Genomic DNA, 17,871 nt, shown 5'->3' with positions numbered 1-17,871 from the left:
AGCACCGGCGGGTGCAGATGCTTGCTGAAAAAGGCCAGCAGGCGCCATTGTCCGTCGAGCCACTGTTCCAGAACTCCCCAATGCCATAGCTGAGGCGTCCACGGAGAGTGCCGTGTGCTCCTCTGGTTATGGGTGCATCATCAGCGTGGAACTGGCTAGAGTCTCCTTTGTCACGATGAAAGCCCTGTCCGCCTTCTCTGACCACAATAAAGTCTTTTCTTTGGTGGCCATGAGCGCGAACAATGGGCGCATGGTGCGCGTGGCTCCGGAGATGAAATGATGGTAAAAGTTCACCATCCCCGTGAACTCTTGGAGGCCTTTCAGGGTGGAGGGTTTGGGAAATCGTTGAACAGCCGTTACCTTTTCCGGTGCCAGTGCGGCCCCAACCGCCGAAATGGTGTGCCCCAGGAACTGGAGAGAATCCTTGTCGAACTGGCATTTGGCTTCGTTGACCATGAGACTGAAGTCCGCCAGTCGGGCAAAGAGTGTGTGGAGGTGGGCTTTGTGTTTCTGGTGGTTGCGACTGGCAATGAGAATATCATCCAGGTAAATGAACACAAAATCCAGGTCTTTTCTAACCACGTCCATGAGGCGCTGGAACGTTTGGGCCGCTCTCTTTAGACAAAAGGGCATATGCAGGAACTCGAAGAGGCTGAAAGGGGTGATAATGGCCATCTTACCCACGTCATCTGGATGTACCGGGATCTGATGGTATCCCCGCACAAGGTCCACTTTGGAGAAGGCACGTGCCCTGTGGAGGTTGGCAGAGAAGTCCTGTATGTGGGGAACAGGGTACCTTCCAGGGGTAGTTGCCTCAATCAATTGACAGTAGTCCCCGCATGGTTTCCAGCCCCCAGACGATTTCGGGACAATATGGAGCGGTGATGCCCAGGTGCTGTCTGAGCGCTGGATGACTCCCAATTCCTGGAGCCTGGAGAACTCCTCCTTTGCCTGCTGGAGCTTTTCGGGTGCCAGCTGTCTGGGTATAGCGTGCAGCTGGAGGCCCTGTGTGGTGATGTGGTGGAAGACCCCAAGCTGGGGCAGGGCAGCGTTGAACTGTGGCTCTAAGATGGTGGGGAATTCATGGGGGAATCTCATCGAACTCGTCCCTGGCGGCGGCTATGGAACCAATTTCGGGCCTGTGAGCTTCTGCTTTGTCCAGTCGGGTGGAGTGGAATGTTCAGGCGTTGACCAGCCTTTTGCCCTTTATGTCAACCTGTAGTCCGTGAGCTCTGAGGAAGTCAGCCCTTAACAGTGCAGTGCCCACGGAGACTAGGACGAAACTCCAGTGGAACTTCTCCTTCCCAATCTGGATCTGTGACCTGATGTTGGAGTCGTTGGCTGCCCACAGTGTTGGACCTCAAGATCGGGTGCAAGTCTCTAATGCTGTGGGGGATGGATGCTGAGCTCAGCCTCTGTGTCCACCAGGAATCGGCGGCTAGTGGGTCTGTCCGTCACATGAAGGAGGCTGATTGTGTGGCCAGACATTGAGCCATCAATGGTGACTGGCCTGGTCGTTTTCCTGAAATCTGCAGGGCTGGTGGCACTTACCAACTTGCGCTCCCCAACGCTGGTCATAGAAACATCAGGTTGACTAGCCCTCCTCTGACATGGTCTTGGGAGTGGCTTGCAGTTGGCTGGCTCCTGGTCATGCCACCTGGTTGAGGGCTGCCTCGTTCTCCCTCTTCAAGCACCAGAGGGCATCCTCATGAGCTGCTGCTCTCCTTGGGTTCGAGAAGTCTTCATCTGTGAGGAGCAGCTGGATGTCCTCCAGCATCTGTTCCAGGAATATCTGGCCGAAGAGAAAACAAGGTTTGTGATCTTCCACCAGGGCCAGCATTTCATCCATTAGTGCTGATGGACTATGGTTCCCAAGCCCATCTAGGTGAAGGTGCCTGGAAGCCCGTTGCTGGGGAGTTAGCCTGAAAGTTCCAAGCAACAGGTCTTTGAGGGCTGTCTACTTGCCCATAGCCGGGGGGTGGTGGATGATGTCATTCACCCTCGCTGCCGTATCTTGGTCCAGAGTGCTCATGACATGATAGAACATCGTGGCATTCGAGGAGATGTTGCGGAGTTGAAATTGTGCTTCCGACTGCCCAAACCATGTTTTCGGTCAGTGGGTCCAAAAGGGGGGAAGCTTGATGGAGACAGCGTTAACCTCTGCTGAATCCATGGTATTTTGACTCCAATAAAACATTTGGGATCATTGGGGTGACCACTGTGGCGGTGAGAGGAGTGGAAGAAACACAGCCACCACATTGAGGGTTATTAACGACTGTTCTTATTCAAATTCAGCACGGCCCTTTAAGGGCAGCATGAGCTCAGTCACCTGGTGCATTGTGACCTCATAATCGCTGCCCAGGGTGTGCACTGGAAGGGATGTTGGAGTCAGAGAGAAACCTCTAATGACGTCATTTCCCCATGGCTGCCCCACCACATGGCGATACAAGCAGGGCTGGTTCACCATGAGGATGTGCGCCGCCACAAGCTTTTATTTCTCTTATGGCTAGACAGGCAGTAAAGGTTAAAAAGAAGATCAAGGTTCCATTATTGTCATGTAATACTACATTTGGAATGTAGTACATATAAAATTCTTTGATTTGAATTTAAGTTTTCAAACGTTGGGGACCCTTTTTCAACTACTTTCAAATTATTTTGATTTGGTATTAATGCAGATGGCGTTGGCTAATATGCTAATTTAGTACTCCAACAGGGATTCTTTTTTCCCTTCTTTACCAAACAGCTTTGGTTTTGGTAGATTTTTATATTAGGATATTGCTATAATATATTTGATTAAGAATGCAGGTACTGTGGATGAAATCGTATGATCAGACTGCAGTGTACTTCTGTACTTTCCTATTTTTTGACTTTTAATATGTATTCTTATGTACTCTAATTTTTTTGTGCAGAATTTCAATTTCAATAAAAAAATTGAAAAAGGAAAAGAACAAAAGGCTGATTCCTTTGGCTAGTGAGACTAAACATGTTTGTATTCTTGGAGATTTCCTACAGCTCTAAGTGCACTACCCAGTGAAAGACCCCTTTGTAATTTGCTTCTGAAATTCATTCTAATGAAGTCAATTAGTTGGAATTTTTTTTAAAATGAGCGGGGTACCCTGCCTCGATTGCACCGTATGCTTCATGGGCAATTGCTTCAATGATAAACAGCATTAAAAATGATGAGAAGATGTGCCTCGTCAGAAGGCATGGACGATAAGGCAGTGGATATATACAAGGCAGAGGTTGATAGATCTTTGGCCATGAAGGGGATCAAGGGAAAGGGTCAGAGACTGGAGTTGTTGCAGATGAGCTGTGGACACAAGGCATAGCAGAGAATCTTGAAGGGTAGCGATCATATTCCCATCCTCATTTCTTATCTTCTCATGACAGCGTTAGGCAAGAGTCCTGCTATTATTTACTTAACTGTGCAAAGTATCATGAAAAATAATAGGGTAATTGGTACTTTGAGGCACTGTTTTTTTTTAAATTATGCAGTCATTTTTAAGGATATGGCATTATCAAATTACATTTCAGAACATTCCGTCTATCTTGTGTAATATAACAACAGTGCAATGATATGTTTTCTCCTTGTACATTATTCCCTATCTGTGTGCTGTTGTATGTATGAGGCTGGCCTGCCCACTAGTGACTCATCTCCTATGTCTCCTCCCCTTATAACCTGGCCATAAAGGTCGGCCTCCCTCCCGCCTTCTGGCATTCCTGTACCTGGATCCGGGCCAGCCAAAGCCTATCATTCCCCTGCATGGTTATTGATGGAGCCTATCAGACAGCTCCTGATGGTGTTTAAAAAAAAATTAGGGTGATCAATGAATTACCGTTGTCTCTTGTGGTAAATCACTGTTGTATGTATTTGTCTGGTCTGGTACAACCATTGGCCAATTGTACCTGTAGCCTCTCCCCACAGGCTCCTGTATAAAGTGACTGTCCCACAGCCCCCTCCTCAGTGCAGGACAGTCGACCAGTACGGATGTGCCTCTGTTCTTTAGTGAACAAAAGCCTATTGGTTAATCAAATTCAGTCTGAGTAAACTCAGTCTAGGCCTTAGAACCCCAAGACCCTTTCCCCCTTTCCTACTTTAGTTCAAGTTTATTATCATCTGACTGTACATATACAACCACAGTCCATGCACATACAGAGTACAAATAATCAGATATATACATAAAGATATAATTCAAAATAACTATATAGAAAATATTTTGAGATGATTTACGAGATTACAGGATACTGTTCGACTATTTGATAGCCTGTGGGCAGAAGTTATTTCCCAGCCTGACAGCCCTGATTTTGAATTGCAAGGCCAAAGGTTGAACCCATCTGGTGCGACAGCAGGCTCCTGACCACAGGGAGCTCTTCTTGGCTGTGTGATCTGCTGAGCAGCAAAGAAGCAATGAGGATGGGTGAGCGGGGAAGAGAGGAAGACAAAAGAGCAGAATAGAACAGAGGTGATGCAGATAGTAATGTGAAGACTCATTTAAGGAGTCTTACTTTTGCCCTGGAACTATCATCCCCTCAAAAATGATCAGCAAACTCCGAGACCTGGGATTCAAGATCCCACTGTGTAATTGGATCATGGATTGGCTCACATCCAGACCATAATCTGTGAAGGATTGGTAAGGACATCTCCTCCATAATCTCCATCAGTACTGGAGTACCACAGAGTTGCATTCTTAGCCCCCTGCTCTACTCACTTTACACCTACTGTGGCACAGTACAACAATAACACCATCTGCAAGTTTGCCGACGATACCATAGTAGTGGGTTGTATAAAGAAAGGTGATGTGTCAGCATACAAGAGAGAGATTGAAAATGGCTGTATGATGTACTAACAACAAGCTTGCATTCAATGTCACCAAAACTAATAAGCTGCTTGTTGTCTTAAGGAGGGGAAAACCAGAGGTATAAAATCCAATGATCATTGGGGGATCAGAGGTAGAGAGGGTGAGCAAATGTATGTTCTTGGGGGTCACTATCTCGGAGGATCTTCCCTGGACCCAATGCACTAATGGCATTATGAAGAAAACACATCAGCACCTCTACTTCCTCAGGAGTTGGCAGAAATTTAGTATGACACCAGAAACCCTGGCAAATTTCTACAGAGGTACATTGCCAACTAGGTTGCATCACAGACTGGTATGAGGAAATCAATATCCCTGAGTGTAAAGCCCCCCAAAAGGTAATGGACACAGCTCAGGACACCACAGGCAAATCCCTCCCCACTATTGAGAACATCTACACAGGGAGCACTGTCTTCGGAGAGCAGCAGCATTCATCAAGGATCCACACATTCTGTTCTCACTGCTGTCATCGGGAAAGAGGTGTAGGTACCACAAGACCCACACCTCCAGGTTCAGGAACAGCTGCTACCCCTCCACCATCAGTCTTCACAACAACAAACTCAATCAGGGACTCATTTAAGGACTCTTACTTGTGCACTTTATTCATTCTATTTTTTATTCTCTGTATTGCACAGTCAATTTCTTTATTGGTTTACATGTATACGCTGTGTACACTAACCATAAGTGGTAATTCTTCCTTGCCTCCAGAAAAAAAAGAATCTCAGGGTTGTTTGTGATTAGATTAGATTCAACTTTATTATCATTCTGGCCAGTAAAATACAAAGCCAATGAAATACAATGAGCATCCGACCAGAAGTTAGAAAATAGTGCTATATACCAATAACTATGTGAAAATAAAAACAAGTGCATTTAGCAAGCAAACAATTATAAAAGTTCTGACAGTGCAATGTGAGTGCAGTACCACTCAGCCCTGGATTTAAGGTTCAACAGAGTCACAGCCTCAGAAAAAGAGCTCTTCTGGAGCCTGCTGGTTCGAGAGCAAAGGCTCCAGTAGCTCCTACCTGATGGGAGAAGAATTAAAAGACCATAATTCAGGGGAGATGCATCCTTGATGATGATCTTCACCCTGCCCAGACAGCTTTCCTGATGTTCTCAGTGGTGGGCAATTAAATGCTGATAATCCACTGGGCAGTTTTTACCAACCGCTGAAGTGCTTTACGATCTGATACGAGGCAATTGAGATGCCTTGGGTAAATATGCTCTCAATGATACAGTGGTAAAAATCCACCAGTATCCTGGGACAGAAGTGAACTTTCTTCATGCTCCGCTGAAAATAAAGGCACTGTTGCATCTTTTTGATCAGGATGAAGGAGTTCAGGGACCAGGTGAGATCATGGGAAATTTGGACACCAAGAAATTTAAAACTTGATACAAATTCCGCCACAACTTCATTGATGTAAATAGGGACAAGAGTGTGGCTTCTAGCACACCTGAATCCACATTGATCTCCTTGGTCTTCTGAGTGTTGTGCCCTACCACGCTGCCAGGCACTGGGCCTCGTCCCTGTAGGCCGACCCATCATCCCCTCTGATCAGGCCAACCACCGTGGTGTCATCTACAAACCTGATTATGGAATTAGAACCATGTACAGGAGCACAGTCATAGGTGAAAAGGGATTACAGGAGAGGGCTCAGCACACAGCCCTGAGACACAACGGGGCTCAAGGTGAGAATGAAAGAGGAGAGATTGTCTAATTTAACAGATTGAGGTCTTCATCAGAAAGTCCAAGGTCCAATAAAAAATGGATGAGCTAATCCCAAGCTGACAAAGTTTGATGATCAGTTTGGAGGGAATCACAGTAATGAATGCCGAACTAAAGTCAATGAAGAGCATTCTGACATAAGAATTAGAGTTGTCCAAATGGGTCAAGGTAAAGTGAAATGCCATGGAAATGGCATCCTCAGTCGGCCTGCTGATACGATAGGCAAATTGATGAGAGTCCAGGGTGATGGGCAAACAGAATTTCAAAATGTGATAGAACCGGTCTCTCAAAGCACTTCTGCACTGGCGCAATGCTGGCAATCTTGAAGCTCATGGAAACAACTGCCTGGGTCAGGGACAGATTGAAAATATCTGCAATGACCCCAGCCAACTGCTCTGCAAGGCTGTAAGCACACGGCTAGGTATACCATCTGGACCAGCTGCCTTCTGTACATTCACCCTATTCAGAGTTGCCCATACGCCAGAGATGGAAAGTGAGAGAGGCAGTTCACCAGGTGGAAGACCCACTTCGAAGGTGACATCCTTGTTCTCTCGATCAAAGTGAGCGTAGAAATAATTAAGCTCTTCAGAGAGGGGGGCACAGCTGGAGGGGGGAACAGTATGAGGTGGTTTATAGTCAGTAACGATCTGTATGCCATGTCACTTACGCCGGGGGTCCAAGGAATTGAAAGGCTCTTCGAACATTTGTTTGTATGTATGTTTAGCCTACTGAGGGGAATCTCTGTCATGTATGCACTCTGACCATAAATCTGCATCTGAAGACCTACACAGCAAAGATGCATACATCAGGATGCTCTTTATCAACTACAATTTGGCATTTAACACCATCTACCCCTCAAAACTTCAACACCTGTCCCTCAACACCCCTGTAATTGGATTTCCTCACCTCAAGACCATACATTCTCCATCAGTACTGCAGCACCACAGGCTACGTTCTTAGCCCCCGCTTTGCTCGCTATATTGTGCAGCTCAGTATGACAAAAATACCATTTACAAATCGCTGATGATGCCACAATAATGGGTGTTATAAAAAGGGGCAATGACTCAGCATACAGGAGGGAGATTGAAAACTTGGCTAATGGTGCACCATCAATCACCTCACATTCAATGTCACCGAAATCAACGAGCTGATTGCTGATTTCAGGAAGGGAAAACCAGATGTTAATGACCCAGTGATCATTGGGGGATCAGAGGTGGAGAGGGTGACCAAATGAGTCACTCTCTCGGAGGACCTTTCCTGGACCCAACACACCAATGGCGTTGTGAAGAAAGCACTTCAGCATTTCTACTTCCTCAGGTGTTTGCGGATGATTTTTTTATGACCTCAGAAACCCCAGCAAATTTCAACAGATATGTGGTGGTAAGTGTGCTGACCGGCTGCATTACGATCTGATACGGAGACACCAATACTTCTGAGCGTAAAGACCTGTAAATGATAGTGGACGCAGCCCAAAACATAACAGGCAAAACCTTCCCCACCATTGAGAACATCTGCAGGGAACGCAGCCGTCGGAGAGAAGCAGCAATCATCCAGGATTCACACCACCCAGCATGCTCTCTGATGCCATCAGGACAGAGGTATCATTGTCAAAAGACTCACACCACCAGGTTCAGGAACAACTGCTACCCCTCCAACAACAAACTCTATGAGAGACTCATCAAGGACTCTTAATTCTGCACTATATTTTGTTTTCATGCCGTATTGCAGTCAGTTTGTTTACATTTCTTTATCTCTTAAGTTCAGGTTTTTGCACTACTAATAAGTAGTAATTCAGTCTCGCCCACAAGGGAAAGAAAAAACCTTCTCAGGCTTGTATGTGCTGTCATGTATGTACTCTGACAATAAATCTGAATCTTTACTTTGATGGAGTGAATGAGGAGAGAAAAAATGTAGGGAATGGGGAACGTGAAAATGAGAAGAATGAGATTGGGTAAAGAAACAAATTACAAGGTGATAGAGATAGAGACTAGAAGCATGAGAAAGAGGAGAAAAGGAGTGAGAGAGCCTCAGCTTTAAGATGGTGTTAAATCTTTCTCTTCCCCTCATCTACTGCCTCCTTCTCTACCTCCTATTTCTCTCACTATCCTCTTGTTTACCTTTCCATTTCCTCCTGTCTCTCACTCCATTTCCTTTCTCCTTCTGCCTTCCCTCTCCTTCTCAGTTCCCCCTTCCACCTACACCAAACCAAGTCTGGATCTGCCTTCCTGTCTCCTTCCTTCCTCCTCCAACTTTTCGGAATCTCATTAAAAATAAAACTATTTTTTCCAGTCGTGAGGGTAGCAAAGTTAATAACCAAAGAGACAGTTGGCAAGAGCAGGAGTAGAATGTGCTAGGATGCAAAATTGTTTCAACAACAAAACAAAATTGGGGGGGGGGGGCATTTCTAAGCCAAGATATGAAGTTGGATTTGTACTTGTTTTGCATTTATTTGCAACTTGTCAGATAAGCAAACAAAACATAATCTTAAATCCATCAAAGTAGCTTGAAAGTCAAGGCCAAGAATGGGAAACTGCGACTCTAATCCATCTGCTAAATCCTAAGTACTGCTTTTTTTTGCAGTTTAATACATTCACCTTCTGCACTCTTGGAAGTAAGGTCACTGTTGTCAAAATGCCCTCGTTATTTGGAAAATTAACTTCATACATTCTGAAGCATGTGAGATTTCTGGGGGCACTCGCTATGTGTCTTCACAGCAATGGCCAATATCTTGTATTCAGCAGGGAGTCATCTGAGCTGGCTGCCTACACGCTTAACTTGCTCCTTCAGTCTGGAGGAGAATCCCTGGTATAAAACTCGATTAATGGGAACCAGTGGAGGTCAGAAGTTTCCAGGGAATTTTTAGCAAGTCCTGTCCAAAGAAATGATTTGACAACTGGTTAAACCACACCACTAGGCTATCAAAATATCAAATTGCATGTTTGTGAATGTTTCTTACTTCTTTCTTAACTTAGCGTGACCTGCTAAAATTCTTCTGTAATTTCTGTTTTTATTATAAATTAGAATATGGCACTATGTTTTACTCTTGGAGGTAGATTTGACTTGGAGAACCACAGCATATACATTTTCCATCACCAGATTACAGGACACGGTAGTTTAGAGGCTTTTCCCATCAAAGGTTCGTCCAAGATACGAGCTAATTTAGAAAATATTAAGGATAAAAAAGATCAGGGATGACATTGCTCAATTAACCAATACTCTTTTATCTGGATTTGTATACACACACATACACACACACACACACACACACACACACACACACACACACACACCACACACACACACACACACACACACACACACACACACACACACACACACACACACACACACACACACACACACACACACACTCTTCAGCTTTTCAGGTCTGAAGCAGCAGGGGCTAGCCAATGTGCAATGAATCCAATATTTTGGCAACAGGAAGTGGTAAGAGCTCAGTCACTCCATTAAAATATCATCTCCGTCTTTTGCAAGCAGAATAATGACCCACATCATTCAGTTTCACCTCCACTACACAATGGTTACAATTGATGGAATATTGAGATGCCTAAAAGGACAGAAGAGGAAAGAATTGAGGCATAAAACAGCCCCTGATTACTAGATGGCATGGCTGGGGTCAGTAAGGATAGAAAGTATAACATTTTCACAAGTGGTGATGATTTTTTAAATTTCCTTTTGGTTCTAAAAAGTCCAAGCAAATGGGTAGGGAGCATTGTTTACTTTTTTCTCATACCTTATACCTTAATGAAGGGCTCCCATAGACTTTGCATGACCTGCTGAATTTCTGGGTATTGCGCTCCAATGATCCTGACTTCAATTCAGGAATCCTTCATTGAGGATGTGAAACCATGACATTCAAAAATGTACTATTTGATGAGAGAGAGTTAGCAATGTTCTATAAGGGAAAGATCATGTTTGACTAATTCATTGGAGATTGTTGAGAATGTAACTGGAATTGTAGATAAGAAGGAACCAAGAGATATAATATGTTCTATATTTTCAAAATGTGCTTGGTCAGGTATCATGCAACATGGTGTTGTTTAAAACAAAGTTCATTTCACTTTGTGCTGATTAACTTTTGCTTTTTGTATCTGATCCATTCCTGCTATATTAACATTACTCCATCAATTTGCTCATTTTAAAAAGAGTGGGGGTTTTTTGAACATTTCAGACCCTTTATACATTGCTTTTCCTTTTAAGATTTTTAAAAGCCAATTTACTTGCTGATCCATGCTATCAATTACTTCAAAGGCAGAGTGAGGAACGATAGGCTTTAATACACATTAGACTTCAACCATCCCAACTCCATGTGAATGGAAGGGGGTAGGGAGGTCGACATTTATGGCCATGTCACAGGGGAAGGGGTTATAACACAGGGGATCAAGTTATCAGTGGGCAGGCGAGCCACTTATACACAGAACAGTATATCCATGTTACCACATATACCTTGGTGTAACAATTACTAAGAATCACAAACATTTGTTTAAGAACTTTTTATGCTCTTTTAAATCAGGTGAGAAATCTTTATCTCAGTGGTTCTCCTCTTTCAATGTCCTTAATTGGAGGAATTAATGTTATTAAGATGAATATTTTACCCTAATTTTTATATATATTTCAAGCTATTCCAATTTTAGTTCTTCATTCTTTTTTGACTCACTTGAATCTATTATACCATCATATATTTGGGGAAAAAAATCTCCTCATTTAAATAAAGTTTATCTACAAAATCTAAAGAAGGATAGAGGTTTAGCTCGACCTAATCTTAGATTCTATTATTAGGTTGTTAATATTTGTTACATTATATTTTGGTTATATTATGGTAATAAAACAGGTGGCCCAGTTGGAGTTAATTTGGAGTTGAATTCAACTCAGAAATTTTCTATTGTTTTAATACTTGGAGCATTTTTGTCTTTTACTATTGGTAAAAAGATTGATCATCTAATGGTCAAGCACACACTTAGAAATTGGTTCTAGTTTAGAAAATATTTTGGACTCCAGAGGTTTCTTTTTAGTCCTATTCTATTGAATTACTTTTTTTTCAACCTTCTTTGATGGATTCTGCCTTTCTGGAATTAGGTATTAAACATGTTTATGATTTATTTATTAATTAATAATCACTACATTTGAGCAACTCTCTGCCAAATTTAATTTACCAGATTAGGGACTTTCTCCATTCTCATCTATCAAACCATTATCAAACTCCTGTTATGAATGAATTTGATAGAAACAATTTAAAATTTACAACCATCTCAAAAAAGGTTAATATATTTTGTATATAACACTTTGCTGAAATCAAGGCAAGATTTATTGGCTAAAATTAAAAAGACGTGGGGGCAGGATCTCCTTATTTCAAATCCTAAAGATTCTTGGAACTCTATTTTTTAAATTGGTTAACACATCTTCCACAAGTGCCCATCATTCATTACTACAATTTAAAGTTGTGCATAAAGCTTAAATGTCAAAAGTTAAATTCACTCATATTTATCCTAATATTATTGTGACAGATGCAGAAATGAAGATGGTTCACTAATTCATATGTTCTGGTCTTGTTCGACTTTTGTCAAATATTGTGAAGAGGTTTTCTGTACTTTATCAATTTTAATGTAACCCACCAGATCCTTTATTAGCCTTGTTTGGGAAGGTTGAACAGAAGGTAGTGAAATTGTCTTCACCTCAATGCTTTTGCCTCTCTTATTGTAAGACATGTTATTTTGATCAGATGGAAAGATGCTGTCCTGCCCACTCATATATGATTTGATGTCATATTTAACTTTGGGGCTCCTTTGTGAATTATTTTCATAAACATTAATGGTAATGATAATTGTAATCTGTGATTCTCCTGGATATCTGTTTCTTTTTTAACTTTACTAGTAGTGTACTGTCACTTTATATTAACTATACAACTTCCCTTTTCTACTTTATTTTTGAATTAATAGTCTAGTGTAATGTATTTTTTCTGTTATTGTGAGTTTGCTTACTTTGTTACAGTTTTATCAATGTTATGCATCAATTTATTTTTCTGTATGTATTCCTATGTAAAATTATTAAAAGATAAAACAAGGTGCATATAGTTCAGGGTAACACCTCAGCCTGGATAGAAAATGTATGACAGAGCAGAAAAGTTAGGTGGAATATAAGTGAAAGCTTCTTAACACAGAGAGTGGTGGGAGTGTGGAATGAGCTCCCAGCTGAAGCTTTGAATGTGCGGTTAATTTTTACATTTAAGAGGAATTTGAACAGGTACACGGATGGAAGAGGTATGGAGGGCTATGGACTGGGTACAAGTCAGAGGGACTAGGCAAAAAAAATGGTTTGGCACAGACTAGAAGGGCTGAAGGGGCCTGTTTCTGTGTTATAATGTTACATGATTCTCAAAGAAAAAGCCTCTGGGGTGCCCCAGGGATCAATGCAGAGCCCCAGCTATTTATAATCATTTGGATGAGAAGGCAGAAAGTAACTGATCTGGTTTGCTGTTGATGCAAAATCCAGACCACAAAAAAAATGTCTGTAAAAGGATGATGTTGACAAGTTAAGCAAACAGGCAAGAAGGTGGCAGATGAAGCATAATGTGGGAAAGCACCCGCTCATGCATTTTCTGTAAAGGATAGTAAAGCAGATTGTTTTAAATGGTGGAAGATTGATAAATGTTTCCAAAGAGACTGATGTGATTATATTGGTTCAAGGGATACAAAAAGTAATATTACAGTACCTTATTGGACAAACAATGTTATGTTTGCCCTTAACTGCAAGCAAACTAAAATGCAGACATAAGGATGTCTTCCTGATATTACACAAAAAATTGGCGGGACCAGAGTTTTCAGCATGGTGCACAAATTTAGTTTCTGGACCAAAATAATATTGACATCAGTGTGAGGTTGATTTGCAAAATGGATTCCTGCCCTGATCGAATTAACTTGTGAATAATGGATGACGAAGCTTGATCTGAATCCAATGCAGTTTAGAGAAATGAGCTTAACCAATAAAATCAGCAGGTGCTGAAGTTGAATGCACATCAGGCAGCATCCAAGGGATGTACAAGGCAACCGATGTTTCAGAAACCAACCATTCATCAGGAATAAGAAAAAAACAGGTAGATGCCTGAATAAAAAGGTGGGGGAGGGGTGAAGAGGAAAGGAAAGGAAGAAAGAAGGGGCTAACAGGTAAGAGGTGGATAGAGGAGGGAAGGTAGAAGAGAAAGAAACCAAGGTGATAGGTGGCGAGGGAAAAGGTTTAAATAGAGTAGCTCTCTGAGAGGAGAGGTGGAAGACCGGAGTCAAGAGGGATAGGGAAAGAGAGGGACATGGAGAAGAGAATTACCTGAAACTGGCCTCTGGTTGGAGGCTTCCAAAATGGAATATTAGATGTTTTTCCTCTAATTTACTGGACATTTAGGTTTGGTGGTATATGAGACCATGGACAGACATGTCAGTGTGGGAATGGTGTAGGGAAATAAAATAGTTGGCCATTGGGAAGCCATTGCTTTTGCAGATCAAATGCACTCAACATATGATCTCCCAGTCTGTGTGTCCACTTTCTCCAAAGTAGAGGAGAAGAATGAGATGTGATCTCTAAAAGATAGAGTATAAGTAAATTCCAGAATATTTCCAGAATGTAAATTGTGACAGAGTATATAGATATGTTTTTGGGAGATAAATTGGGAAAGGTTTGTTAGTGTAAGTCACACACAAACACTTTGAAACAGATCTTATTTGAAATACTGGAGCTCTGCTAATGCTAGACATATCGGCTCCACAGATTTTGCAAGAGCTTTGTGGAGAATGCCCAAGAGACTTCACTAATGGAGTGTGATTACAAAACATAACAGATGTAAGATCTTGGTTGGACCTGCAGATTGTCTGGAGCTGTTCTAAAATGGTCATGTGGTTTTGCAAGCAGAGAGGGTCAAACAGGCTTTCTCTCAGTGTGTGTGTGTGTGTGTGTGTGTGTGTGTGTGTGTGTGTGTGTGTGTGTGTGTGTGTGTGTGTGAGAGAGAAGAGAGAGAGAGAGAGAGAGAGAGAGAGAGAGAGAGAGAGAGAGAGATACAGAGCTCACTTATACAGTTTTGCAGCCAGTAACAGCAGCTGGGACTGGAACAGGACAAGCTGGCAAGCTTGTGGAAAGCCCCATTTTTAAGACAGACTGGTCAAAGCCCTTGTGGTTCATGCAAGAGGAGAGGACTGTCTAATGTTTCACTTGGAATAAGTGAAACAAAAAGGAATTCTGTGGTGACCTGAAAGAAAGAGGTTATCATCTGGAGAACCCTGAAGGGGCAAGTTTCATCAGCAAAACACTGGAGTGGCTGATGGAAGTACATCAGTTGTGGACATCGTGGAACAACAAATCTCTCTTTTTAATTCTTTTTTAAAATATGGAACGCTTCACAAATTTGCAGTCATGCTTGCACAGGGGCCATGCTAATCTTCCCTGTATCATTCCAATTTTAGTATATGTGCTGCCGAAGCGAGCACAACAAACCTCTCTCTGAAAACTGACAAGAACCTTCCAGAGCGGTAACCATTTACCTCTCAAGCACCAAAACCTGGTGAACATTATACATGTTAAATTCTGTGCACAGAACCCCCTCCATAAATCTTCGTCCGCGAAGCCAAGCCAAAGAAGATAAGAATTACCAGTGAACTTAGAGGAATGAATTGAGATTGGACTGTAAACCAAAGAATTTTTCTGAACTTATACACACATTACATACACATGTGCTTAGAATTAGAATGGGGTTAAGTTAGGTTAGTTTTCATGTTTAAAGATCATTAAACTTCTGTTTAAGTAACCATTTGTCTTGGTGAATATGTATTGATACTGGGTTTATGGGTCCTCTGAGCTCGTAACAAAATTTAGAAATGTAATTTATGCTTGCTTAGGGAGGTGCAGTTGGCAAAGTGGTTAACACAATGCCATTACAGCACCAGAGATCGGGACGCGGGTTCGAATCCCGCACTGCCAGTAACGAGTTGACACATTCTCCCTGTGTCTGCATGGGTTTCCCCTGGGGGCTTCCGTTTCCTCCCACTGTTCTAAATGTACAGAGGGAGTAGGTTAATTGGGTGGAAATTGGGTGGCACAGACTCGAGGGCTGAAATGGCCTGTAACCATGCTGTAGGTCTAAACTTTTTTTTAAAAGGCAAGAGATATCCTGCTCAGGTTCAAATGTAGTGTCACGTGTATCAAAACATTTCAATGAATGGAGGTTGTTTTGCAAGCAATTTAGTAGGCATCTCATACAACAGTGTGAGCAGCAATTTGGCACCTCCATGACTACTAAGGAGGTTATAGGCTGAAACTCCAGCAATTATGAGAGAGAACATAAAAGGGAGATAGAGAATCTAGTGACTTGGTGCCAAGAGGATAACCTCTCCTCGATATCAGCAAAGTAAAGAAGCCAGTAGACTTCCAGGAAAGGGTGAATTTCACTCCCCTTGACTACATCAATAGTGCTGAGGTGGAGATAGGAGACAACTTTTTCTAAGATACAAATAACATCAATGAAGTGTCCTGCTCCAAACAGGTTGCCACATTGGATAAGAAAGCTCACCGACATCTCTATTCCTTAGAAGCCCAAGGGCATTTAGCATGTCACCAGCATCCCTCCATAAATCTTATCGAAGCAGAATTGAAAGTGGTCTGTCAGGATGTATCTCTGTGTGGTACAGATACTGCTCTCCCAATGACTGCAAGAAATTTTAGAAAGTTGTGAACACAGGTCAGATCAACCCAAAAAAAAACCTTTCCCTCTATTGACTCCATCGACACTTCCCACTGTTTCAGGTAAAGAGCCAACATTTCAAAAGGGGTCTTCCCATTCTGGCCACACCCTCTTCTCCCTCCTCCAGTGGGAAGAAGATTCATGAGTCTGAAACCATGCACTGCCAGAGTCAAGGACAGGTTCCTGCTGCTATTAGACTCCTGAATGATTCCCACATTGTTCAATGGTTAAAATTTGCTCCATATTGACTGCTACTCTGCAAATAGCACCATATTTTATGTTTGTGGTCACTTGCCGGATAGCGCACAAAACAAAGATTTTCACTGTTTCTTAGTGTATGTGACTATAAAGTTGAACATTAACTTGAGGTAATTCTACCAATTAAAGAGTTGAGACCGACATGGTTTGTTTTGGACTGACTTCCCCAACATATCACTGAGGGAGCAAACAAGAAGAATTTGATGACTACGCTGCACAGGAATAGTGCGGAGAATCTGAAATTGATTGCATTGTCATTTTTAGCCAATGACCAGCAATGCAGTTTTAGTTCAACTCTACAGCTAGAGTTGCAGTGGCAGTATGTGGCATGGCTCCAGCAGGCATTCTGCAGAGGTGGAGTCCTCTCAAGTCATTCAGGTGCAAAGAGGAACTTCTCTGTGGCAGATGAACCTTCTGGAGGTCGCCCTCCTCTATCATATAGCCTTGCCCAGCAGTCGTTGTCAATCTCCTGTCACACTCGTCTGTAGATAGTTGGCCATCAATGCTCCCAATGTCAGAAGCAGTGGGATTAGGTTAAAAACCTGGGGTTAAGTACTTTGCAACCTGACATACTGTGAACTTCTAACCCTGGGGTCTTCTGAAATCAAACATCATTTTCCTGCAAACAATTTCCCTTCCAATCAATCACTATAAAATTCTCTGAGCAATTAATGGCCTCTTTTTAACTGTACTTAAGGCAGAGATTGACAGTTTCTTGATTTAGCCAGGGAATCAAAGGTAATGGGGAGAAGGCTGGGCAGTGGGGATGAGTGGGAAAATGGATCAGCTTATAAATAAATGGTGGGGCAGACTCAATGGGCTGAATAATCTATTTCTGCTCCTTGGCTTTAAGGTCTTATAGTCTTTCTTTTACTGGTCCTCTAATGCTGTGTGTCATCGCATCAAGAAATGGGAACAAACATCAGCATGGGGATCAAATGTGGCCATCAATTGCAGGTTTGCTGATGCTCAACATCCAGGAGAAAATACTGCATTTCAAGTCATTCATTCAAGACACATTTAAGCAATTTAAGGAATTGTTTAATTCTACTGCAATAACAGGGACTTCAAATGACCAAACATTTTAATTCCACACAACATTTCCACATTGACATGTCTATCCACAGCTTCATGCTCTGTCAAAATGAGGTTACCCATGATGTGGAGGAGCGACACCTAAGATTCCATCTGAGTACTCTCCAAACAGATGATATTTACATCGAATTTCCCCACGTCTGCTAAACTCCTCCCCTGAATCTCTCCCTTTCCCTACCTATCGCCCTTTCTTCCAGCTT

The 17,871-nt window shown here is 42.4% G+C and overlaps 1 protein-coding gene and 1 non-coding gene across 6 annotated transcripts in view; both read right to left on the bottom strand.

Annotated features, from left to right (window-relative positions):
• neto1l (neuropilin (NRP) and tolloid (TLL)-like 1, like) overlaps positions 1 to 17,871 on the bottom strand; it is a 240,978-nt gene that overhangs the window by 140,652 nt on the left and 82,455 nt on the right. Inside the window, exon 2 of one of the 5 annotated variants that reach the window (XM_069920383.1) lies at positions 16,148 to 16,283. The exons of the other annotated variants lie outside the window; for them this stretch is intronic. Within the exon in view, the coding sequence (XP_069776484.1) occupies positions 16,148 to 16,187 (40 nt within the window). The 5' untranslated portion in view covers positions 16,188 to 16,283. The remainder of the gene's footprint in view (positions 1 to 16,147; positions 16,284 to 17,871) is intronic. 5 annotated transcript variants of the gene reach the window in all.
• On the bottom strand, positions 14,963 to 15,068 carry LOC138755970 (U6 spliceosomal RNA). The gene has a single exon (XR_011352666.1). It is a non-coding gene; the product is annotated as a U6 spliceosomal RNA (small nuclear RNA).

Source organism: Narcine bancroftii, chromosome 2 (genome assembly GCF_036971445.1).
Source record: "Narcine bancroftii isolate sNarBan1 chromosome 2, sNarBan1.hap1, whole genome shotgun sequence".
Classification (NCBI taxonomy): domain Eukaryota; kingdom Metazoa; phylum Chordata; class Chondrichthyes; order Torpediniformes; family Narcinidae; genus Narcine; species Narcine bancroftii.
Note: the sequence above shows the minus strand (reverse complement) of the source record. Positions and strands in the feature narration are given on the sequence as shown.